Source organism: Capra hircus, chromosome 25 (assembly GCF_001704415.2).
Source record: "Capra hircus breed San Clemente chromosome 25, ASM170441v1, whole genome shotgun sequence".
Classification (NCBI taxonomy): Eukaryota; Metazoa; Chordata; class Mammalia; order Artiodactyla; family Bovidae; genus Capra; species Capra hircus.
Genome location: NC_030832.1, coordinates 26,963,565 through 26,989,390, shown reverse-complemented (window position 1 = coordinate 26,989,390; position 25,826 = coordinate 26,963,565). Strand labels below are relative to the sequence as shown.

Here is a 25,826-nt window from a genome sequence, read left to right as displayed (position 1 = left end):
CTGTAGGTCTGGCCTCTGGCCCCAAAGCCCCTCTACCCACCCCAAACTGCAGGCCACCTGTTCTCCCACCATCTTCGCTTGTCCCACCCTCTGTCCTCAATCCCCATCCCACCCTACTCTTTCCCAAAGATACTGACCAAGCACTTTTGTACAATAAAGTTTAATCACAATTATAAAAATGTGGCGTCGGGTTTGCGCTATTAACATATGTACAGTCCAGCCCAACAGGAAGGGCCTGCCCCCCACCATCCTGGCCTGGCAAAGCCAGAGCTTCCAGACACCAGATGGGAGGGTGACCCACGGGTCTGGCAGGAACAGATGAGGCAGGGTTCCAGGCACAGAGTCCCCAGGACTGGGGGCGCAGGGCCCCCTCCAGGGGGAGAACATGGCCACTGCCCCCAGAGACCCCTAAACTGGGGAGGGGTGCACGCAGGGCACAGAGGGGGAGTCCCCATTAACACAAAGCATGGGGGCTGGGAGGCCCCCCAAGAACAGGATCTGTACAGGCCGGCACCCCAGGTTTCCACAGGAAACAGCTGCTGGCAGCTACAAAACATTTACAGCTTCTTCTCCGCAAAGAAAAAAAATTGGGGGGGTGGGAGGGAGGGCAGGGGCAAGAGAGGGCCCGCAGAAGGTGCCTCACGGGACTCAGGCCCCCTCGCTGCGCTCAGGGCCCCCAAGCCCACATTCCAAGAGGGGGCAGGTGGGCCCCACTGAGCCCACTAAGGCTGGGAGCGCTGGGAGCTCAGGGCGGCGAGGGGGAATAAATAGGGGTGAGGGCACCAGTCCTGCCCCACCTCAGTTGAGGGAGCCGCGGCAGCTCTCCGTGCCGCACAGACACGGGATCTTGTTGTCCTCCAGCGGGAACTTGTAGTCGTAGGTGATCTCCTCATCCACACCAATCGGCTGCTTCGAGTAGATCACGATCTTCTTCTGGGACTCGATGGTGATCACCTTGGCATAGCAGTTGGGCTGCAGGCCGAGGGGCGCATCAGTGGCAGCTGCCCCCCGCCCCAGCTCCCGCCCCACCCCCTCCCGCCGCCCCTGCCCGGCCCCGTCCTCGCACCGTGCAGCAGTGGTTGATGAACCTCGCCAGGTTGCCGCACTTGGTGGCGTCGATGATGGTGTCATGGTCTACCCGGAACAAGTAGCTGCTGCCAATGCCCTCTTGCACATAGCGCTTCTCCCGCATGTCAGCCACCATCTAACGAGACAGAGGGTGATGGTCAGGGGGCTGCCCCTCAGCTTCCTGCCAGGCCAGGCTGGACTCCATTGGCCCCTGCGATCAGGGGTCTGGACACTCCCCCAGCTGCCAGCCTGGGAGCCACGCCAGCCTGTCCTGAATCCACAGATCTCCCTCCAGCACCCGCTACCTCAAAGCGCTGACTTCTGACTTTGCTTCTAGGACTTCCTCTGATGAACACCTCCCAATACCCTTGGCTGCTGTTATGACAGAGGCACCCAGAGGAAGGAACCCAAGGAAGTCTGCACTGACCACAGGGCAGGAGAAGCAGCCACTGGCTCCTCCCAGGGGAGTCTGCCTGACCCATGGGGGAGTCCCCAGACTCTCAGGGGCTGGGACGGTTCCTGAGATGTCAGTGGTTATTTCACGGACTGAACCCTACTCTTCTCCCAGGACCCTCTTTCCACATCGGGACCTACGGCTCCCACTGTCTGCCATCAGGGCCCACATTTTCATGTGAGGAGGAGTAACTCATTTCCCAGTAAACAGCTGGATAAACCCTCTGTACTCTCCCCTTGGGCAAACTCACTCTCTTCCAGGCCTTCGAGAGCCAGTTAAGTGGGGGGACTCCTCCCAAACTCCTCTCTCCAGCCAAAATCCACCTCAGTGGAACTGCTGGGCGTCACCCATGAGACATCCCCCGGGCACTGTCCTGACCAGAGGCCTCTGACCACACACCCGCTCCGCCTCTTTGCTGGCAGCCTTTCCTACTCCCAGCTGCTAAAGGCAGTGCCCGGAGAAACCGTCTTGCCTCAGCCCTTGCCTTCCATCTTCAGAACCAACTGGTTGACTGGTTCTGCCAGCTACTTGAAACCCACTGCCCGTTCAGGCCACCCCTACCTTCGGCCTGGATCTCTGCAACAGCCCCACCCAGTTCTCCACATGGCAGTCAGATGGAGGTTATTAACCTCCAAATCCTCTCCTGCTTACTGCTTCACGGCAACTTTTCTCACCATTGGTCCAATCTCATTAACATGGCTCCCAAGCTCTGTGGCGTCTGGCCTCCACTGGCCCCTTGGCCTCACTTTGTTGCCACTGGCCCGAGTTTTCCCAGTGACCTGCTTGTGCTCCTAAGACCATCCTGCCTCCAGGCCTTTGCCTATGCCTCCTACATGGGGGAGCGTCCTGCCCTCTAACTGGGGCCTGGGATGCCTCAGCATCATTCAGCTTCTGGTGTAAACGTCATTCCTGCTGCCCTTGCCCCCCTGAACACCTCCTTTCATACCAATCGAACATCATTCTTCACTGGACTTACCTGTTCAGTACCTGTCTTGCTCACTAAACTGTGAGGTCTTTAAGGGAGACATAATATTCATCTTATTTGTTACTGGATCACTAACATCTAGTTTACTAGCTGCTATTGTTTAATTGCTCAGTCATGTCTAACTCTTGTGACCCCAGCCTGCCAGGCTCCTCTGTCCATGAGATTTCCCAGGCAAGAATACTGGAGTGGGTTGCCATTTCCTTCTCCAGGGGATCTTCCCAGTTCAGGGATGGAACCTATGTCTCCTGCACTGCAGGTGGATTCTTTACTGCTGAGCCACCAGGGAAGCTAGTTTACTAGTACCCGTGAACAGTTGTTGAAGGAAGGAAGGGGAACAAAACAGGCAGGTGTCACTGGCTAAGTCTGGGAGCCAGGTGAGAGTATGGGCTTTCACCCAAAGGCTGGGTGGTTCTCGTGTGAGTTCAGGGGCTGAAGCCTCACCTGGCGAATGTTCTGACCCACATATTCGATGACCATCTCATCAGCGGCGATGGGTTCCATGGCAAACAGTCCCCACTCATGGATCCGGCTCCGGCCGAATCGGAGTTTCTTCTTCCGGAACTAGAGGGCAGAAGGCAGATTGTGCCACTGGGAATCCCCTTCAACCCAGCCGCTGGCCACTCCTCAGACCTCCGGGGCAGAAGTGTTCTGGCCACTTGTGCCCAGACCACCACTAGGAGTCTCCGTGATGCCACCTTCCCACAGTGTCCCTGCCCTCCTCAACTCCCACTCCTCCCTCACCTTGAGCTGGTTTAACTTCAGCAGATCGCTGTCCATGATGGCAGAAGTGCCGATGGCGCTCAGCAGCCGCCGCTGCTCCGACCGGCGCTCCGAAAGCACACGGTTAGTCCCCTGCAAGGAGCAGGCCAGGGAGGAGGTAAGTGACATGAAAACTCATGGAAAGAAAATGCTGCCACTGGGCGGGTACCCGGGCAGAGACTCACCTGAGTATCCACTCCTTCCAGCTGCCGGGCCGAGACAGGGCACACATCCAGGTACCGGTCCTTCTCCTTCTTGCTGATTGGGTAGTAGCCTTCGCTGCGGGCTGAGCCTGTCTGGTGTTCCCGGGGCCCATCTTGGGGCCGCCGCTTGCGTTTCGGAGTGCTCAGGTTGGTGAGTGCAGGGTGTCAAGGAAGAGAACGGGGTGCTCCCCAGTCAGATCCCTGGGGCTCTGCTCCCCTCTGTCCCCGCCCCCCCACCCCCACCCCCAGCCCAGTCCCAGCCCAGCCCCAGCCCCAGCCCCAGCCCCAGCCCATGGAAAGGGTGACTGACTGGCCTTAGCTGGAGGTCCTGAGCTTACTCACTGTTAAGACAGAAGGACAGACAGAAATGTCTTAGACTCCACCTTTTCTGCCACCAAAACATCAAAAGGCAGAAAACAGGCATGAAGCAGAGAGAAACGGTGACTTGGCAGCCAGAGAAGAAATACCCAAGCTGAACGTGGCAGAAAACAGGACAGGGACTGAGGTAAACACAGACCCAGGAATGATCGCAGGAGGGCAGTGCCTGGCCAGCGACCCCAGGGAGGGCCCCCACCTCCACCCCCAGGCCTGTCTCCCTGTCCTGAGGCTAGACTCTGGGGCTCAGGATATTGGTGTGCTGGACCCAGTGGGTGTCGTTCAGCCAGTCGGCCCCACTAGTCTGCTGCAGAAGCCGCTCATACGTCAGCCGCAGGTAGCTCATGTCCTCCAAGTCCAGGCCCGAGTTCCAAATGTCATAGAGGATGGTCATCTGCTCAAACTCGCTGCGGGGATCGAAGGTCGGGGGCGGCGGCGGGGGCGGGGGCGGGGGCGGCCGCCGGCGCCGCGTGTGCGAGCGGAGGCTGCGCCGCCGGGTGGCGCCCTCGCCATCGCTGCTGCTACTGCTGCTGCTCTCCGATGACTCCGACTCCTCTTCCTCTTCCTCCTCCTCCCCATCCTCCTGCTGCTGTGGCGGCTGCTTTGGCTCCTCCACCTCAGCCACCACCACCTCCGGGGCCTCGAGGACCTCGTCTGCCGGGGAGCTGAAGAGGGCCGCGGGGGCCGGAACGGGTTCCAAGGGACGAGGGGCAGGCGTGGAGGGTGGCTGCGGGGGCGGCGGCGGCGGCCTGACGGCCAGGGCATAGTTGTGCTCCAGGAGGATGTGGCTGAGCAGGGGGCCCGGGCGCTCCGCCTCGTCGAGCGTCTCCGCGGCCTCCGAGTCGTCGGCGGCGGGCAGGGCGGCCAGGCCACGCCGTGCTGGGGTCAGGGCCAGGTCAGCCAGCACAGCCAGGTCCACTTCCGTGGCGGGTTCGGCCTCCTCTTCCTCGGCGGAGCGGCCCCGGCCTCCGGCCCGGTTCCGGCCTCCTCGGGACACCTCCTCAGGCCAACTCTTGACCAGAGAGGCGTGGTCGAGGGGCAAGTTGCGAATGGTCCGCTCCACAGCCCGGGGGGCTTTGCGGGAGGCAGGGGCGGCAGACTTGACCTGTGGCAGTGCGGCGGGGGGAGGCTCTGGGGCCGGTGCCTCCTCCACAGCAGAGAAGGAGACGGTTTTCCGGCGTTTCTTGGGTGGGGGCAGGAGAGGAATGGGAGAGGAAGGGCGCTCGTCGGGGCGGGGGGTGGGGGCCGGGGGTCCAGCTGGTGGCTCTGGGGGAGGCTGGGGCGCACTGGGAGGCGGCTCCTCGGTGGAACCTGGAGAGAGAAGCACAAAGAAGGGCGAGGGTCAGCTTCTTGGTGATCAGATGGATATGATGATGGAAATTCGCTGGAGGCAGCCAGCCTCCCCTGGGAGTCCACACCCCAGCCGCCCTTGCTCCTCACCTTCCACCTGACACACTGGCCTCTCGCCCGTGCCGTGTCCTCGTTAGGAGCGGTTCCCCTGATGGGGTGGCATTTTGCATCTGCTCATTCATACCTTCTGCAAACACTTCCTGAGCACTAACTATGGGAAAGCCTTTGACTGTGTAGATCACAACAAACTGTGGAAAACTCTTAGATGGGAATACCAGACCACCTGACTTGCCTCCTGAGAAATCTGCATACAGGTCACGAAGCAACAGTTAGAACTGGACATGAAACAACAGACTGGTTCCAAATCAGGAAAGGAGTACGTCAAGGCTGTATATTGTCACCCTGCTTATTTATCTTATATGCAGAGTACATCATGAGAAATCCTGGGCTGGAGGAAGCACAAGCTGGAATCAAGACAGCTGGGAGAAATATCAGTCACCTCAGATATGCAGATGACACCACCTTCATAGCAGAAAGTGAAGAACTGAAGAGCCTCTTGATGAAAGTAAAAGAGAGTGGAAAAGTTGGCTTAAAACATTCAGAAAACTAAGATCATGGCATCTGGTCCCATCACTTCATGGCAAATAGGTGGGGAAGCAATGGAAACAGTTACAGACTTTATTTTTTTGGGCTCCAAAATCACTGCAGATGGTGACTGCAGTGGTGACTGCATTAAAAGACGCTTGCTCCTTGGAAGAAAAGTCATGACCAACCTAGATAGCATATTGAAAAGCAGAGACATTACTTTGCCAACAAAAGTCCGTCTTGTCAAAGCTATGGTTTTTCCACTGGTCATGTATGGATGTGAAAGTTGGACTATAAAGAAAGCTGAGTGCTGAAGAATTGATGCTTTTGAACTGTGGTGGTGGAGAAGACTCTTGAGAGTCTCTTGGACTGCAAGGAGATGCAACCAGTCCATCCTAAAGAAAATCAGTCCTGAATATTCATTGGAAGGACTGATGCTGAAGCTGAAACTCCAATACTTTGGCCACCTGATGTGAAAAACCAACTCATTGGAAAAGACTGGGAAAGATTGAAGGTGGGAGGAGAAGGGGACAATAGAGGATGAGATAGTTGGATGGCATTACCAACTCAATGGACATGAGTTTGAGTAAACTCCAGGAGTTGGTGATGGATAGGGAGGCCTGGCGTGCTGCAGTCCATGGGATCACAAAGAGTTGGACACGACTGAGCTACTGAACTGAAATGAACTATGGGAGGGCTTCCCTGGTGGCTCAGATGGTAAAGTATCTGCCTGCAATGTGGGACACCCGGGTTCAATCCCTGGGTCAGGAGGATCCCCTGGAGAAGGAAATGACAACCCACTCCAGTATTCTTGTCTGGAAAATCCCATGGACAGAGGAACCCGGTAAGACATGACTAGCGACTTCACTTTTAACCATGTCAAGTATGAGGAAAACACCTTTGAAGCCCTTCTGGAACTTCTAGTCCAAGGAAACAATCACGTGAAACACAGGGCAGCGCAGGCCCTGAGGGGCAGGGGTGGCGCTCTGAGGGCAGGGGTGGCGCTCTGAGGAAACTCAGCACTTGGACTCCAGTCTTTCTCTTTTCTTTAACCACGACTGGTAGTGACAGAACCTCATCCAACAATCAGACAGACATCAGACAACTTTTTTTGCCAGCTGCATTTTGTAACCAGGATGCAACTGCCCAGATCTCCCCAGAATTAAAGTATCCATTATTTTGACTACAAACAATATTCTTTGTTCTGTGAGGTTAAAATATATACAATGTAAGAAACTGAATCTTATATTAAAAGGCTTTATAAAATTGTACTGGAGTCTTACCCAATGAGAAAGGGGTCAGGAAGTCCCCCCTCAAGAAGCTGAGGTGGTACTTTATTTGGGCTTTTCCTTCATGTCAATGAAATTATACTGTTTTGGCTTTAGAAACCTTTTCTAAATGTACATTTACAAATGTGTATGCCATTGCAAAGCCAGGAAGGGCACCTTCAGGACTGGTGGAAGTTCCCACTGGAGGACACTGGGACAAAGACTGGGGCAGGTGGGGGTGGTAGGGTTGTGCCAAATGGGGTGGGGCTTTTGCTTTTTTCTGTATTCTCTGATTTTTTTAACGTGAGAGTTCATGTATTATTTGTGCAGGTTTTTAAAATAAACAGGTATTAACCTTCTCCACCCTGCAACTTCTTTGTCTAAAATAAAATAGTAATACAATGTTACGTGTCAATTACATACATATAAAATAGAAAAACAAAGTTATATCAACAGGGAATTACAGCCATTCTCTTGTAATAACTTTTAATAATCTATGAAAATACCAAATCACTATGCTGTACACCTGAGACTAATATAATATTGTAAGTCAAGTATACTTAAAAAATAAATACATTATAAAAAAGAAAAGAGGCTGAGAGTGGACTAAGGTCCTCAGGATGAGGGGTGAGTGAACGAGCAGGTGGTCCCATCTCTCCTGGCTAATGGGACAGGAAACACATCCTCCCTTGGTGGGGACCCCCTGAGCTGCTGCTGTTCAGACACAGCCCTCTCCCAGGGGCTGTCCTGAAGACCTGACCCATCCCTGTGAGGCCAGTCCATGGCCTCGCCCTTTCATCCTAGGCTGTAGCCACTCAAAGAGGCACGGTCTTTCAGGCCCCTGGCCCTTTGCTCACATGGTTTCCTTTGTTCAGAATACCTCACTCCTTTCGCCCATCCAGAAAGCCTGCACACAGCTTTTGAACCCAGCTCAAGGCCACTACCATTGTGAAGACTTACCCAGTTTCCTCAGGTATTGCTAGTGTCTTCTCAGAATCAGAAGGCTGGTGGCTCTCAAGTGCCAGCTTCAAATTTGCTGCACCAGATTAATAGCTGGAATTTTGTGCCAAGCACTAATCCAAGCCTTTCACTATAGTAAATACTCACTTCATTCTCCCAACAACCCAATGATGTGAGTACTATTATTAACCCCATCTTACAGATACACACAGCTAGCAAGTGGCAGCACAAGGCCTGTGCCCCAGGGCAGCCTGGGGTCTGAGTTTGGGATCTTATCTCCTGCTCCATGCCACTCTGCACCTCCTGGCCTGCAACTCCGTGGCTGCACATCTGGCTCTACCATCCACAGAGCTCAAGGGCAGCTGGCACCAGGTCTGGCCTGAACAGGCAGTGATCAACATGCCTCCACTGCCTCACCCAACATGCCCCCAGCCTCCTGTCTCTCGAGGCTCCAGACACCCCCGGGCTGTCAGCCAGGAGCAACCCACGCTCTGAAGCTAGCGAGGCCCTGGGTGCTGCTCTCCAGTCCCCTAGCTCCTACAAGTCCTCTCCTGTCTAATCCTTTCCTGAGCTCCAGGGCAGCCTTCTCCTCTGCCCCAACCTCCCACCCTAGCCTACTGTGCCCCCTGGCACCCTGGTTTTGGAGAAAACCCAATCCCTCCCCCAACACAGCTTCTTCCAAAGACTTCCCTCCTGCTCCCCGTCCTGAAGGAAAGCTGGCCATGCCTTTCATAATTCTGGGAGACAACTTTTGGAGTACCTGCCCACTCGATACAACTCCCAGAAGCTACTGTTTATACTGTATGACTTACCCCACTTCCTGCCCCCAGGCTGTCACTAACTGATGGCTGTGTGACCCAAGCCATCCCAACTATCCCCCGGGATAAGGATTCAAGATAGGAGGGGGTCTCGCTGTGGGGCAGACATATTCTGCTGGAATGGAGAAGCAGAGGACGACTATGTGCAGCAGAGAAAGACAACAAAGTCGAGATTTAAAGGTGTCCAGGCCCCTGTCCTTGGGATCCACCAGACCAGTCCTCTCCAGGCTCTGACCATCAGACCACACAGGCCTCTATCCAGTCGTGTCCTTGGTAGCTCAGATTCTCCTACCATTCTCTAAAGGCCTTCATCTTCTTCTCCTCTCTCTCCTCTGCCATCTACCTACCTAGAGGGCTCTGACAGCCCACCTACTCGACAGATTCTCATAGTCACTCATCCTCAGTTATCCTCCACGAGTCACACACGTGATCTCATCACCCCTCCACCTCAGACTGTGACTCGGACCCCTACCCTCTGACCACAGTTCTCTAGGTCCTTTCAGTTCACCCCATGATACCTATTCAATTTCCCATCCTCTGTCATCCTCCAGCCCATCACCTTCCTCCTAAAGTAACTTCACTCTTGGTCATTCCAGAACACGGGGGCCCTTGCTTTGTCCTCTCCTTTCATGCTACTTTCTGAAGCCTTCTACTACCTCTACCTAACCTGGAATGAACCCAACCCATCTCTCCTCCTTCACCCCAACGTTCCAGGCTCCACTTGTGCCCCCTCACTCTCAGAAATGTCCTGCCTGGGACTTCCCTGGTGGTCCAGTGGCTAAGACTCTGTGCTGCCCAGGCAAGGGGTCTGGATTCGATCCCTGGTCAGGGAACTAGATCCCACATGCCGCAACTAAAGATCCCCAGTGCTGCAATTAAGACCCAGCAGAGCCAAATAAATAAATTATACACACACACACACACACACACAGTAAAAAGAAATGTACTAAAGAGAAGAAAGGTGGCCTTCAGGCAAAGACCCCACAACGTCCTGTCTCCCTATTTACAGAGAGATCTGCATCTGACCTACAGAGTCCATCCTCCACCTCCCCAGGTGTGCCGCTCCAGCAAGTACTCCTCTCTCTCTTGGTCCCTCCACTTGCTCTCTCTTCCCTTCGGTGTATGAACACACTCAAGTCTCACCTACTTTGAAAAACTAACCTTCCATCAACCCTGCAGTTTTTTTGCCATCTCTCCAATCCCGGCTGGGAAACCTTGACCATCTCACCTGTAAAATGGGAGGAGCAGGGATGCTATGAGGAGTAAATGAGAGAGTGATATTTGCAATGCACTAGGCCTAGAGCCTGGCACGTGGGACCTACTCAAGAAACGTTCACTAACATTAGGTACCATCCCCCTCAACTCTCTTCTTCCACAAGCATAGCTTACCCTTACCAAAAGAATGGTTATCTGTCACTTGCCCTTACTCCTTAACACCCTCTAACTTGAGCCACACTACTGAAATTGATAAGGTAAGGTAAGCTTATCAATTTCATAAGTTGGTGACCTCCTAACCGACAAACCCAACACTCGCTTTTCCTTTTGAGGCCTTACAAAAATACAGGCCACACTCCCCTTTTGATACCCTGGGCTTTCAGGTTTCCTTCCCACCTCTCTGGTCATTCCTTTTCAGCCTCCCCTGGCTCCACTCTGCCCACTATCTCTTATAAAACAGTTAGGCTCTGGCCCCTTTCTCTCATTCCATACACCCTTCCAAGGTATACGCTTGTATTCACACCCATACTTACAAATACCTATCGCATTTCCCACCTACTGTTTTCTACAGCTTTAGATCTATTCTTTCTTAACATTTTATTTTATACTGGAGTATAGTTGATTAACAAGGTTGTGACAGTTTCAGGTGTAGAGCTTCAGATCTATTGATTCAACTGCCCATTGAATGTTCCTACCTAGAAGTCCCAGAGGCACAGGAAACTTAACCCCAATTAAATGCATCAGACTTCTCCCTAGTTCTGGCTTTCCTTGAGTTTCCTTTCCTGGTAAGTACTTTAACCGAGAGATTCTGGCTCCTAAGTTTCTCTCAAACCCTCCTCCCGACTTCCGCTCCCCGCACCCTGTCCTCACTGTAACCACCCTGCTCTGGTTCAGGCCCTTCGCTCACCCCCATCCCTTCAAACCTTCTCAGGAGCTGTCCCACTTCCTTCTTCACCTCTTAGAAATCCTCCCACTTCTGCCGAAATGATCCTCCTGACATGCAGATCTGATCACATCCCGCTTTTTCTTCCTACCCTCCCAAAGAGTACTGCGATAAATACCCCCTGACCTGCAACCCCATCAGTTCTTCTGCCACCCAAGGACTTCAAGAGGCTGAAAGGTGTCTTAGGGTTAATCAGTGCCTCGATTCCTCCTCTCACGGGATCTGCACCAGAACAGAGTGCATCAATGCTGAAAGGTCTTCCTGTGCTCACTGACTGTCTCAGACGACAAATTCCCAACAAGGTTCGAACGAGATTCTGGAAGGCCACACACATCTCTAAAGTGGAACTTGAAAACCGAGTTAATTCCATCATGAGAGCAAGCCGAATTACCACCACTGCTTGCCTTACTGCAACAGCCTCTTAATCTCCCTGCATACACTCTGGCCCCTCTCCAAGTTTTCTCTGCACTGCATCTTTTCAAAACATGGATATAATCACGTCAGTCTTCTGATGGCATTCCACTGCCCTCAACATCAAGCTCAAATTCCTAGCGAGGCTTATTCATTTTCCATGATTCAGCCCTTGCTCATCTCTTCAGTTTAGGCCACCCTAGCTCCCCCTTACTCTCACTCCCCAGGTTAGCTTTCCTTTTTATCTCCGGGCACACCATTTCCTCTGCCTCAGGGCCTTTGCACACGCTCTCCTGCCTGCCTTGGCTTGACTCTAGCCCAGTGGTGCTTCAGCAGGAAGACCTCCTCACAGATGTGCCAGGTTCTCAAAGTACCTAGACTTTTCTTTCATGGCTCTTACAGTTTGTAGCCACAGAATTTCTTAAGTATTTTTTTAAGGGGAGACTGAACTGTCTCTTCCTACAGATGGTAAGTTTCATGAGGGTGAAAACAGGGCCTATTGTGCACCCTATCCTATCCCTCACCCCCATTCAATAAATAAGTATCTACTGCCTGAAGCAACAGTTCACTCAGCAAGATACATTACATGTGTGGTATAAAATGACAACTGAATGTACAAATTCACAAAGAAAAGCAAAGATAGAACTAACTTCTCAGTTCACATTGTTAACAGTTATCATCTATCCAATCTGTCCATTTAAACCCAGGTATATACTACACATTAAGGAAGAGGCTTAAGAAAAAATGAGGAGAAATTTACTAAATTGGGAATTCTCTCCTTAACTTATTTGAGAAGAGACCATTCTGTTTTTAGTAGCCAGACACCTGGTCCGTCTCAGAAAACTGTTTCTGGCAGTGTGATCTAAGCATGTCAGGCCATAAATGTTTCCAAGGGAGGAGTGACAGGAGACGGTGACTCCTGGTCAACTCTGCATGTTTTCCAACGAGTCACACATGTGCATACAATTAATAAATGTCAACCCCACCGTTCCCATGAACACAGACACACACATACACAAAGACTTTGACAGCAGCTCCCCACCACCTACCTGCAGGTCCCACAGGAGACTTCTCCTGTTCGGGGAGAGGTGTGACTGGGGAGTCTTCAACCCTTTCTGGCTCGGGCTCCTCTGCAGGTGCTGACAGGGGCGTGGGGACATCTCTGGGGGGCGACGATGCTGAAGGTATGGTTGCTGGCTGCTCCTCTTCCTCTTCTTCTTCCGAGGAGGACTCAGATGAGGAGGAGGAGGACGAAGATGAAGACGAAGAGGATGAAGAGGAGGAGGAGCTGGAGGAACTGCTGCTCTCAGAGTCCGACGTGCTATCATTCTCACCATCTGAGTCAGCATACAGAGAACATTTGGAGGACGAATCGCTTTCCCCGTCCTCGCCTGGAAATCCAGAAGGGGGAGTCAGGCGAGGTGAGAAGACCCCTCATTTAGTCAAGCTGTGGGTTCATTCACTGAGTCACTACTAGGGATACGTGAGGCTCCATGCTAGGTGCTGGGGACTCCTACCCACAAGGAGATGGAGGGGCACACAATTTGCCTACAGTGTGATAAATTCCAGTACGAAGGGTTGGGGTCGGGGGTGACACGGTGCAGGCAATGGGAAGGCCCAGATTCTGCCTGGTGGGTCAAAATCAGGGAAGGCATCCTTGTGAAGGAAATGCTGACGTCAAGGACAGGGAGTTCACCCAGCAGACCCGGGGGCTGAGTGGGGACGTCATAGGTAAGAGAAGATGGTGCCCTTGGAAGAGACACTGAGACGGTAAGACAGACAGGAACTGGTGACCACGTGGATGTGAAGGGGTCTGCGCCCCTCACTCTTAGCAGATGACTTTGCCCTCTGCTCTCCTGAGAGGGAGGCTCTCAGACCATCGTTCTTACAATTCTGGCCTCTGAAATGGCACCACTCGGAGGCATTTCTTTACCATCAGCTATAAAAGAGCCCATCTTTCCCCCATTCCCTGAGCCCGTTCCTCCCGACCCCATTAATCTGGTTCATTTTCTTCAAAGCAAGTCTCTCCACTGGAAGTGCTGCTATTTGTCCACTTGTTTGTCAAGTGCCCGCCTCCCATCTGGCTGATCGCCAGCTTCAGAAAAGCAGGAACCACCTCTGCCTTGGTCACTGCTATGTCCTAATACCTAGAACGGTGCCTGCCTCACAACAGGGGCTCAGCATCTATTTCTGAAGAAAGGAATGAAGAGAGAGACTGAACCATGTACCCAGGCCTCAATCAACGCGGAAGAACATATGTTCAACTGAGGCACAGAGTTGGCTTCAATGACAGCAGCTGCAGGCAGGGGAAGAAGCTGACAGAGCTTGATGGCCCAGCTTTAAGGGAAGAGCAGTGCCCAAAGGGGGAAAGGCACGGTGTGGCAGCAGCAGGGCCAGCAGGAAAAGGCAGCCCTCTTATCTTGGGAAGAGAAATAGGCTGTGCTGGGTTGTCTTCATGAGAGGGCCTGTTTCAGAGGAAAGCAGGAGGGAGTATTCTGGGTGTTGTTTGCAGTGGGCCAAGGGTTCCAAAGAATGAGGCTAAAAGGCAGTTGTTGTGGGGGAAGGCACAGATGGCCAGTCAACCCAGCGGGCAGGTTACACGGGCAAGGAAAGGGCTGGACGGGTGGTTGAATCTCTCCCTTTCCAGAATTCACCTGCACACCCTGGGTGCTTACCGTCTGATGCTTCTGTCTCCTTCTTGGCAGCATCCATGGCTTCCTCACGCTCTTCATCTTCTTCATCTTCCTCTTCATCCTCCTCATCCTTAGGGAAAGGGACAGTTGGGAGTTAACAAGAGAAGAACAACTGGTCCTCTAGGAAGCGTGGCCACCGGGGCTCCAGCGCAGAGAGAAGCTGGCTATGGCGGCAGGAACTCAGAACGCAGGCTCCTCACCTTCTCTGAGGAGGACTCCTGGGATGCCTCCTCCCCCTCGCTGTCCAGAGCAAAGGACTTGCGGTGCTTGCCCTGGGTCTTGCTTCGCTCTTCATCTCGTTTCGGGGGCTTGGTCCCCGGACGGCCTGGCTCTCCAACCTCCTTCTCTCGCTCAGCATCTAGGTCCAGAAGAGGGGTAGGTGGCGCAATTTACCACCAGCAGTAACAGCCCCATCTGGTAAAAGGAGCTCTTCACACACCACCACTGGCCTTTCTCACAGTCCCATAACACAGACCTTGTTTCATAGACAAGAAGCTGAGGCTCAGCAGAGAAACACACAAACTGCAGAGTTCCTTCACACTTTACACAGTTTTAAACACACCAGACCCATTTTATCTTTCATCCTTTTCTGGGCTGGGTGAAAGAGGGAGGTGACTTCTTTTAATATCTGGCCCAAGAAAGTTGTACTAAAGTCAACAAGTTTCCAGGAAAGCAGATCAGATTCAGTAAGGAAGATTCCCAGCCACGGAAGCCTTTAAGTTATATAGCTCAGACTTAGACAGACTGGTAAGAAGGGTGCAAGCATGCTTAAGCATTAGATGGTAACTTTGGGTGGATAACCTGTCTAACTTCATATCTCAAAGAGCTACTTTATTATAACTTTGTTTCAAATCTTCACTTGGATTTTTGCCCTCAAGACACCTTCACTCCTTCACCCCTTCTTCTTGCTTTCCTATTAGAATCTACAGCCTGCCAGGCTCCTCTGTCCATAGAATTCTTCAGGCAAGAATGCTGGACTGGGTAGCCATTCCCTTCTTCAGGGAATCTTCCCGATCCAGGGATCAAACCCAGGTCTCCCACATTGTAGGCAGATTCTTTACCATCTGAGCCCCCAGGGAAGGCCATCAGAATCTAAGCAGACTGTTTTCCCCTTTCTCCTCCACCTGACCTACTCACCATCTTCATCTTCCTCAGCTGGAGTAGAAGGCCGGGGCCTCTTTTCCTCACTGGCCTCTGAAATTTCCGAAGGCTCTTTTCGCTTTACCTACAAAATGAAAAGAGAAAACCCAAACACTCACGGTCCCCAACCACCCTTATTCTAAGGAAGGGAACCCCACTTTCAACTCTATCCCCACCCAATCAGGCAAGATCACAATTCTGGGTACCTTGAAAGAAGGCAGCCGCAGGGCCCCTCGCAGTCCTGATCCAAAGGCGAAGGCTTCGATGCCAGTGGTACCGCCACTCTTGGCCCAGTCTACGAGGGACAGCAGGCCTGGCTCTTTGAGCTTTGTCTTCTCTTTATCCTCCTCCTTGGCTTGCTGTTTAGCTGCATTCTGGAATGGCTGCAGGCAGTAGGGGGACTGAGCCCCAGAACCCAGGTGCTCCCTCCTGCCTCCTGCCTGAGAACTACTCCCAGGCCCCAGGAATACAGAAAGGCATCCACTCACTTCTCCATTTGACACATATCTACGCCACACCTCCCTCCACCAGCCCCTGTACAGGTATCTTCTCAAAAGTCCGCTCATTCCGTCTATCAACCTCACAAAGCTGCTGCTATTACTCTCTCTCTACAAATGGAGACACTGCAGAGCGAAGCCCAGAGATTTACGGGCTTCGTCTGCCGCAAGGCAGCAGTGGAACCAGGACAAAGCTCTTCCGACTCTTCAGACACCTCCCTTTTCTACTGTTCTGGGTACCCTCCAACCCCTCTGTGCTCAGCTGTATGGACCACTGAGCGCCTCGTCTCTCCACTCACCCTGACTACCTCTCTTTCCTGAGCTGTGTAGCCTGAAGAAGCCAGAGGTCTATTTCCACCAATGGAGCCCTGGTCTCTCCAGTCCCAGGCACTGGCCCTCACCTTGGCCTTCTCTTCCTTGCTCTCCCACCACTGGTCAAAGGCTCCAAAGGCCACGTTCTCCACCATCTTGCGGTTGAGGTCTCGCTGCATGATGCTCTTCATCTCCTGGACCAGGGTGGCCAGTACACGGCCCACGGTGCCTGCCGATGGTAGGGCCTTGCCCTCAGCCAGCTCTGCTTCCTCCCGGGGGGGCAGCCGGGCCTCTTCTCCTGAGACTGAGGAGGGCAGGGGCTCGGCTGCCATGGGCAAAGGCAGGTGGTAGGCCTCCCGGGAGTATGCCCCTCGACCTTCTTGCCCTTGAGCATACAGAGCGTATGGTAGGCCATAGGCTGCCTCTTGGTGGGGCGGGAATGGGAGAAAGGCCTCCCCAAAGGCCCCACCGGGGGGACCAGCTGAGGTCGCGGTCAATCCTTTGCCTTGCCGCAGCTGGTGGAGTCGAGTTAACATCTGGGTCTGCATCTGGAAGGACATGGGCATTCCTCCCCACTGAGCCCCAAGTCGATCCATGAGCTCTAAGGAGTTCACAAAGTCATAGATGTGGGGGGGTGGTGGAGGAGGAGGAGGGTACTCGGGAGGAGGCGGCCCGTCGGGTCGCGGGGGGAGGAGGTAGGCAGGCTGGTGGGGAGGATAACCAAGGGGAAGGGAAGCCAGGTAAGGAGGGGGCGGGGGAGGTGGCGGCGGAGGGGGCGGAGGTTGCTGGGGGGGTGTCGGGGCCGGAGGAGGTGAGCCGCCCCTGTCGTCATCGGAGATTTCCATGTCCTCTCCAGAAGAGCATGGAGAAGCCTGTGGGGCACAAAGGATGGTCACAGGAGGCTACCGCCGGTTCCATGGACTTTTCCCCAAATCTCTGTTCTCTTGCCCACTTCTCTTCCTTCTTCCCCTAGGCCCAAGCCTGCTCTCCCAGACCCCAGGCACTTCCGTGGGCAGACCCCAAACTCACCTGGTTCTGTCCGTTGGCCTTGGGCGACTCCCGGGTAGCGCCTGTTTCCCCACTCCCTGTAGGTGCCACATCCTCAAAACTCGCAGGGGCTGGAGGGGGTGTGCAGGGCCCGTGACCAGACCCAGAAGGGGCCTCGCTCCCTGTGTCCCGAGCCCCTGGGCCCGTGCTGCTGTTCTCTTCCTCTTCTTCGGTGTCAGAGGCCAGGAAGGAAAACTTGGAACGCTGCTCCTTCAACAACATCTCAATGCGGGAATCCAGGCTGCTGTGCTGAGCGAAGGGCACGCTCTCGTTGGTGGTCTCTGGGGCTGGGGAACCGGAACGGGCCGGTGAGGCTGGGCGCGGGGAGGTTCGAGCTTCTTCTCTCTCAGGGCTGGGCCCCCCGCCGCCCCCTCCTCCACCAGGTTCTGGAGGCTCTGGGGGCGGAGCTTCAGACGCAGGAGGCCGGTAGTCCTGGTCAGCAGGCCGGTTGGGCTCGGGGGGCAAGTAGGAGGTGTAGGATGGCGTGAAGCGCTCAGCAGTATTTTCAGCAAAAGAGGCCCCGGGAGGCTCATCCCGAGTTGCCCGGCGGGGCGGGTAGGAAGCATGGCGTTGGTAGCGATTCCAGCTTTCGTAATACGTTGGGTAGTTTGAGTCAGAACCGCGAAAGTGAGAGGAGGAGGAAGAAGAGGACGACGAAGAGGATGAAGACAACGAGGAGGAAGAGGCGGCGGCGGCAGCGGTGGCTGCAGTGGTGGTGCAGATGGCGGCAGAGGTGGTCGTGGGGGCCGAAGAGGCGGAGAAATGGCGGCGGGAGAAGGAATCTTGGTAGCTGTTCTCTGACCGCCGGGGCTTGAAGGAGGTTGAAGTGGTGCTGGAGGAAACATGCAGCGGTTAGCGGAGTGCAGCTTTGTATGACCAAACCCCACTGCCCCGGGCATCAGCACCCAAAACCCTTCTACACTGCCCCCAAAGGGAGATCTAATGGCTGTTAGGTTCCTAGCCACAGAGTAAATTCCCTGAGGACAGGGGTGTGTTGGCTGAATCCGCAAGGAACCGATAAGACCAATTGTTCCCAACTCCCTCTTTGAGACTTTGGGTTTCTTCTTCCCAGGCAGCTCCCCGCCTCTGAGGGTCTCAGAGGGGCTTTCCGCTGCACCTGCTGGAGTAGGCAGAGTCCTGAGAGTAGGGGGTGCTGCCCCGAGACGTGTAGGGGGTTCCTTGGGAGGACTGAGGGGTGAACTGGCCGAAGGAAGACGGGGTGTCCTGTCGGCTGCTGGAGAAGCTTGTGTCTTGGGAGCAGGGGGTGCCATTGCCGGGAGTGCCCACCACAGCCGAGCCCGCCGGGAAGGCAGCTGTGTCTGACGAGGAGCGGCGGCGGGAGTCGGTCTGGGGGGAGAGAGTGCAGCAGGGGGAAACGAGAAGAGGTCAAGCACCATTTGACAACATGACCTTCACCAAACCAAGAACCCCGATCCCCTGCTTTTGGAAAGCAGTGAGGCGTCCTTTTTCTGGCTCTTCCTATATTTTAACAGTGAAGTCTGGAACTGCCCAAAGGCTGCCCCTGGCGTCTAAGTACCGCACCCATGGGGTGAGGGCATCGCCAACTACGAGCTTCTCACCGTCTCCGTGGCTGCACCAGAACCTTGGAACTTCTCACTCAGGGCCTTGCCCCCAGTGGGCACCGTCTGAGGGGTGTAGGAGCCGTTGACGATCAGTTCATAGTATTTCATTCGTTGTTGACCTAGAGGGAAGAGAATGGGAACCAACAGAGTCAGATGGAGGAAATAACTCCTTTCAGATTTTGTAGTCCCACTTTTTTCTCAGGCCTTAATTTGCTAAGATTTCCTGGAGCCTAGGGGCTTTAAGTTCTGCTACCTAGTCTCTACTTGGTAACTACTACAAATAACATATCAAGTGACCCTTAATAGTTTACAGAAATACTTCTAACGTCTGTTACTATGTTCGACAATCACCAGCAGAGAAAAGCATCCATAACTCTATCGTACAGGCTTAAAGAAAACTGACCTGCAGAGTGGTGAAACCTGAATTCAAACCCAGTCATCTCAAGCTGGACCCCACCATCCTCCTCATCCTGTTAACTACAGTACGATGGCAGCCTGAAGGTTGAACTCAGCCCACCATTGTGATTTATTTGTCCTATACAATCACTTAAAGTATTAGGACGGGTGAGGGAGAAACCCACTGGTTTGGGACTTCCCCAGTGGTCCAGTGGCTAAGACTATGCAGTCGCAAGGCAGGGGGCCCAGGTTTGATCCCTGGTCAGGGAATTAGATCCTACACGCTGCAACTAAGAGTTTGCATGCCACAACTAAAGATCTTGCACGCTGCAACTAAGACCCAGGTACAGCCAAATAAATAAGTATCTTAAACAAAAACAAAACCCACGAGATTTCACACAAAAAAACTAGATTTGGGGCTTAAAAAAATCTGCTAGTCTTCATCCTCATGTACAAACTGGCTAGTGTCGGCTAATAGCTAGCACCTTCAGATGCCACTAGACAGCTGCCACAGTCCCCACCCCTCCCTACAGCTACTTAGCACAGAAGTCCAGACCACTTCACTCACCTCAGCTGCTGCTACTTCGTCCCTCAGGTGTGTCTGACTCTTTGAGACCCTATGGACTATAGTCCACCAGGCTCCTTTGCCCATGGAATTCCCCAGGCAGAATGCTGGAGTGGGCTGCCACTCCCTTCTTCAGGGGACCTTCCCAATCCAGGGATCAAAACCCCATCTCCCACACTGCAAGCAGATTCTTTACCACCTAAGCTACCAAGGAAGCCCCTCACTCACCTATATATGTCCCTAATTCTCCATCTAAAATTTCAAAAGCCAGTGTTTTTTAGAACTTGGTGCCAAAACCTGACCTGAGGCTATTTACTATCGTTTTTAATGGCACCCCACTCCAGTACTCTTGCCTGGAAAATCCCATGGACGGAGGAGCCTGGTGGGCTGCATGCAGTCCATGGGGTCGCTAAGAGTCGGACACGACTCAGTGACTTTACTTTCACTTTTCACTTTCATGCATTGGAGAAGGAAATGGCAACCCACTCCATGGGGTCACACAGAGTCGGACACGACTGAAGCGACTTAGCAGCAGCAGTAGCAGTGTGACTCTTCAGATCGTTTCTCACAAAATACAGGCATACACTAAACCAGAGGGTGCTGCCCCAGCCCTGCCAGAGACAACATGAAAAAGCCCGTATCTGTACCATAATCTCTCTAAAAAATTCTGACGTGAGAAACACGTGGCCCAAGAGTTTCAGAGGAGAAATTATGGACCTGACTACTTGCCGGGCCCCAAGAAGATTTTGCGTGTACCATCTCCATCTGAGCCCAATCCTGGGCAGCAGGCGAGGGAGCCCTCACCTTTGATGTCGAGCTGGGCATGGATGATGTTGCCCATGACGGAGGTAAGGTGGAGGTTTTTGACTGTTTCCTTGGCTCCCCGAGTGCTGGTGAAGAGCACGCGGGCCAGGCCCAGGTGCTTGCGAGTACGGGGGTGGAGAAGGATCTCCACCTCTTCCACCTCACCATACTTTCGGCACATGTCCTTCAGGAAGGTCTCCCGCACGTTGTCATTCAGCCTTGCAAATGTGACTTCTTTCAGTGGGATCTGTCCGATATAGAACTCATCCAGCTGTGGAGGGGACAGGAGTTAAGTCTAGAGTCTCACTACTGATCACCATGTCTTGCCCCATTGGGAAACTTTAGCAAGATCCATGAGGCTGAGAGGGAGACAATGGGGAAATCAAGAGACAAGGGGATGGGGAAGGGGGTCCCAACAAAGGCTACATCTGTCCTGACCCCTCTCTTCCCTGAATTCTCTGCACAGAATGATGGCAAGAACCAGAAAAAGAAATGTACAAAGTGAGAACTTAACATTCATAGAAGGAACCAGTTATATGAAAATAATTCACTAGCTCAGCTTTCACTAAGTGATTCCCAAGGACAGGGCACTAGGAATACAAAGATGGAGAAAAGAGAGTTCTATGCAGAAAGGCAGACAGGACACATAGACACGCACAATCAGAACACGACACAACAAGTGGCAACAAAGGTGCAGACAGGGCGTTTGGGAGCCCAGAGAACGAAACCTTTGCTCAGAGAGGGTAGGCAGGAAAAAATTCATAAAGGTGGTGTCATTCATACTGGACTTTTCGGATAAACAGGAGTTCACCATAATGACAGGACCTGTAGGGCACACGACTATAAAATGACTTGGCGTTGCCTAGAAACCGCAAAGCACACAGGACGAGAGAGCACAGGTATGCACTATCGAGGCAGGAGACGAGGCTGGCCAGACCAGCAGTCACACGTGCCAGTGCACACAGAATGTGAACTTGCCAACAAAAACAAAATGAGATGACAGTAAAACCAAAGAGATAAATGACAGCAATAAACGGAGAAGAGAACAGAGACAGGGAAACCAGGGAAAATGACCATAAGACTCTGTATTAAAAGAATGGCAACAGAAACAGAAAAATTAATGTAAAAAAAAAAAGAGAGATGTGTTTAGAAAAAGAGTCAGCACAACTTGGTGACAGGTTAAGGACAGAAGAATCATAGGATGACACCCAGGTTTCTAGCTTGTGCAGCTGAGTACGTGGTGTTGCCATTCATCAGCAAAAGGAAAATGGAAAGAAAAGCAGGACAAAGGGGGTGAAGATAATTGTTTTATATCTCCTGAGCTTGAGATTTCTGTGGGGCCTCCAGATGGAGCTGTCCCTCCACCAGGCAAATAAGTCTGGAGTTTCAAGAGATCTGGACGCCATCAACACTTCAGTAATAGTCAAAATTGTGGATGGGAAAGACATTGTCCAGGAAAAGTATACAATGTGAAAGAGGGAAGCGGGAACCCCACAAGTGACTTATTAAAAAGGAAGAATAGAGTTCACAAAGGAGATTAAGAACCACCAGTTTTCTAGACCCAGTGTTCCAAGGACTGATGAGTATCCCGCCTGGACAGAGACATGGGAATCCTCTGAGGAAAAATCACAGAGTAAGAGAGAGGAATAGAGGACTCCAGGGATGGAGTCCCTGGCACTGTCACTCCCCTTAACTGAGAAATTGGGGTAGCACACAGGGTACTATTTTGCTATGCACAGTCTAGAAGTACACAGTGATAGGTGTAGCAGATGGACCTGTCTTCACCCTTCAAAAAGTTAATACCCTTTTTGAAACACCTAACATATACCTTTCTAGAAAATAAACACACCTCCTGTCCACAACAACTCAGTCTCAGCCTCAGAGATTATTAGATCTGTTTTAGACTCTTTCACTAGGAAAACCCCCTTTCCCTATGCTTCATTAAGACTAGACTACCAGGATGGAGCCTCCACACCCTCCAAGGGCCACCACACCAGGAGACTAGCAGAAACGTACCTTAAACTTAGGGACTGGGAGGGAAAAGTCTCTGTTTTTGGACCTGACGTGGCAACGGGGGTCTTGGAGGTCTTCCACTGGTATATACTTTGAGTCCTAGGAAAATAATCAGGAACAGAGAGACAGCTCAAGGTGAAACCACAGTGTTGATCTCTAGAGCCCCTCTGGAGATCCACGAGCAGAAGAGCTGGGTTCTGGTTGCCCACTTTAAAGAAGGCAGGTTCTAGGTTATGAGCAGAGGTAACAGAGGAGATCGGGTTTGAGTTCCCTAGATCTGGGGAAGGCCTGGGACACTCACGTTGACACTAAAGTGGATTCCATCGTATCTGTACACCTTTTGAGAAGGCCTGCGTAGGGCAGGGTCCAAGGCAGGATCCACGATGAGCTTGTAGTTCCGCCACTGGAAGCTCGGGGCCTTCTGCCCATCTCCCCCACCTTCCTGATCCATCTTTGCTCATTTACACTGCGAGGAAAGAGTGATGAGCAAAGGGGTTCACGACTTAGGCCCAACTCCCTTGCTGCCCCTCGCTGACTAGCCCCGACTCCAGGTAACTCTCATCACCTCAGTTTCCATACCTCACTCACCATGACCCGAGACTCCCCCAGATTTTCTCCCAAGTACCTTCTTTCACCATAACACCCCATCCTCTCTCCACCTCCCAACTCTCCCCTCTGGCCCCCAGGCCCATCTCGCGCCCCCTTACCTTCCCGTTCTCCCTAGCGCGCGCCCCACTTGGCCTCGGCGCAAGACCCCTCCCCCGCCCCCTGGCAGGCCCCGCCCCCTCCCGCCTCCTCACCGGCCAGCGGCCCAGGCCAAGCCCGGCTCCCGCTCCCACACACCGCTCCCGTCCCCGCGCCCCGATCCTCTGGCCAAGAAGTGGCACCTCTTCGGGGCGTTGGAAACACCGCGAGACCGAGCCCGAGACCCGGCTTCGGCCCTGAATCCGGGCGGGGGGTGGGGGAAACGCGCGCCGCTGCCCTCTCCTCCCGCCCCGGCGCGTTCTGCCCCCCCATCTCCGCGCACGCGCGGCGCGGCCCCACTCACCCGCTCGCGGCGAGCGGCTCCCCCTCCCCCCACCCCGCGCGGCACCTCAGCGGCGCGAGGCGGCGGCGGCGGCGGCGGCGACAGCGCGAGACCCGGCCCCGCAGCGGTGGCGGCGGCGGCGCCCCCCCACCACCACCTCCCCGGCGCGCGCACCAAACACCACCGCCACCTGCGCGAGGCCCAGCGGGCACAGCTTCTATATTCGCACTTTCGCCACGGGCGACTCCGGGAGACCCACGGGGCCGAGGATAGCGGCTTCGCCTCGGTCGGCGGCCTATGAAGCTCAAGAGTTGCGGCCCATTGAGCCTGGAGTTTGGCCGCATCCCCCGGAGAATGGACTTCACCGCGACTATCCAGCTGCTCTGGCCTGGGACCCTTGACGAATCGGCGGCGTTGAAAGCAGCGACTAATCCCAGAGGAAAAGGGGGCGGAGCGAAGGGGAGGAGGCCAGCCAGAGCTGGGGAGATTTGAGTGGCGCGTTGAACAGGCGCAGATTCGTCAGGCGGGCGGGGCGAATCGGTAGACGAGATGCGCGCTCCTTTTCTCCTCTTTCCTGCCCCTTCCTTAAGCGATCAAAGGTCTGAAAGGCTGCAGATTCGCCACGAGTCTTGGCCTCAGCTGTTGCCTCCCTTCACCAGGCTTGGTGGAGTCAAGAAAATAATGCCTGGTTAGCCAAGCCCTGTTGGCAGAGTCGGCCACTTTTCCTGGATCTTTCTTACTAGCACAACTCAGAGGACTGCTCAGTTCCGACCTGGGGGAAATGGTTACGGAGTCCGATGAGAATTTTCAGCCGAGTATGGAGGGGCCCGACAAATTCGGAGGAGGAGCCGGCCTAGCGAATCTGCGAATTATTTAGTGGGTGGAGCCAAGGCTCCGCGCACAGAGGGCGTGGTCAGCGTGCGGAGCCCGGCGTCTTCGGGGCGCTTCCTGTAGGACCCTCGGAAACCCGGGCGGGCTGGGAGGGGTGCCCAGGAGATGGAAAAATACCACCAACAACGGTGACTCAGGCTGTTTGGCGCCTCACGTAATGCAAGGAACGTTTTCCTCCCATTATCCTCTTTGGGCAGTTTTTTAAGATGCCCATTTGACAGATGGGGGACACTGAGGCCGGCAGAGGGTGCCCCACTTTGCCTGTACTGACCCGCCATTAGTGATTAAATCTTAGTCTGTATCAAAGTTATGCGATAAGGGTGGGTCCTAAAGGATCTTGAACCGGTCCTGTAAAAAACGATAAATTAGGTCGTACGTGAACTAGGGTGGGCTGGTCGATTTCCCAGATTATCATGGTCCCAGTGCCCGCCGTTTTCAGTAACCGTTTTGTGCCGTTTTGTGCAACCTTCTGCCCCGCCTCCCTTACGCAGTCCCGCCGCTCGAGGGCAGCACCAGCCCAGGCTTAAACCTGAGACTTGGGCTGAGGTCGCCCTGATGCTCAGCACCCTTTTTCTTAGTAAGCTTAGACGCAGGTATCTTGGTCTCAGGGTAATGGCACTCCCAGGCACTGTCAGAGCTGAGGGGATGCCCTAAGTTCCAGACTTTTTGATGTATGACCTTGGGCAAGTCACTAACTTCAAAAAGCTTTAGATTCTTCCTCGGAAAATAGATGTTAATTACTGTTATGCAGAACTATTGTAGGCATTAAAACTGCAGGAAAGGCCCCTGAGGCCTGGTTCATGTAAATTCACACTTTAAGGAACAGGAAAAGCGATTTGTCCAAAATCTCAACACCAAAAGAACCCTTCTGGGAGAGGCTTAGGACCCTTAACAAATTTAAGGAAAATTAGGCTGAAGAAATAAATTTACAATGGAAACAGGGGTAATGAAATCAGATTCTTTCTCTGGTCCTAGTTGAAAGATACTCCTTTTCTCAAGCGAAAGATTCCCCTTGTGATAGTAAAGGTGGTTCAAGTTTTCCCTGACTGGGTGTGTGGCTTTCGGAAAGATCCTCAACCTTCTTAGGTTGAGGCTTCCTTATCTCTGAAATAGTAGTCATAAAGACTTGTCTCTTGAGGTGATTGTTAAATCAGTTAAATAAGCTAAATAAGATGACCTATGAGAAGCCCCTAGTATGTAGTAGTTACTCAAGAAAGAAACTTACACTAAAAGAAACTTAATGTTGTTCAGTTGCTAAGTCTTGTCCAACTCTGCAACTCCATGGACTCCAGCATGCCATGCTTCCCTCTCCTTCACTATCTCCTGGAGTTTGCTCAAATTTATATCCATTGAGTTGGTGATGCTATCTAACCATCTCATACTCTGCTGCCCCTTCTCTTGCCTTCAATCTTTCCCAGCATCAGGGTCTTTTCTACTGCCCTTCACATCAGGTGGCCAAGAACT

General features: G+C 53.3%; 1 protein-coding gene across 5 annotated transcripts; it reads right to left on the bottom strand.

Moving 5' to 3' along the window:
- On the bottom strand, positions 145-25,670 carry SETD1A (SET domain containing 1A). Of its 5 annotated transcripts, none has more exons than XM_018040020.1 (19): positions 23,662-25,670; positions 22,746-22,910; positions 22,448-22,543; positions 20,432-20,702; positions 18,664-18,785; positions 18,201-18,430; positions 17,066-17,915; positions 16,126-16,908; positions 15,434-15,610; positions 15,225-15,312; positions 14,288-14,445; positions 14,070-14,157; positions 12,444-12,785; positions 4,100-5,155; positions 3,452-3,624; positions 3,249-3,359; positions 2,949-3,068; positions 1,067-1,204; positions 145-972 (listed from the first exon to the last, which is right to left on the bottom strand). In XM_018040020.1, the coding sequence occupies exons 2-19, from the start codon at positions 22,893-22,895 to the stop codon at positions 799-801; spliced, it is 5,127 nt and encodes a 1,708-aa protein (XP_017895509.1). In that variant the 5' UTR covers positions 22,896-22,910; positions 23,662-25,670; the 3' UTR covers positions 145-798. The 5 variants fall into 5 exon arrangements, with proteins under 5 accessions (XP_017895509.1, XP_017895513.1, XP_017895511.1 ...); XM_018040024.1 differs by having other exon boundaries at positions 12,444-12,731; XM_018040022.1 differs by having other exon boundaries at positions 23,701-25,670.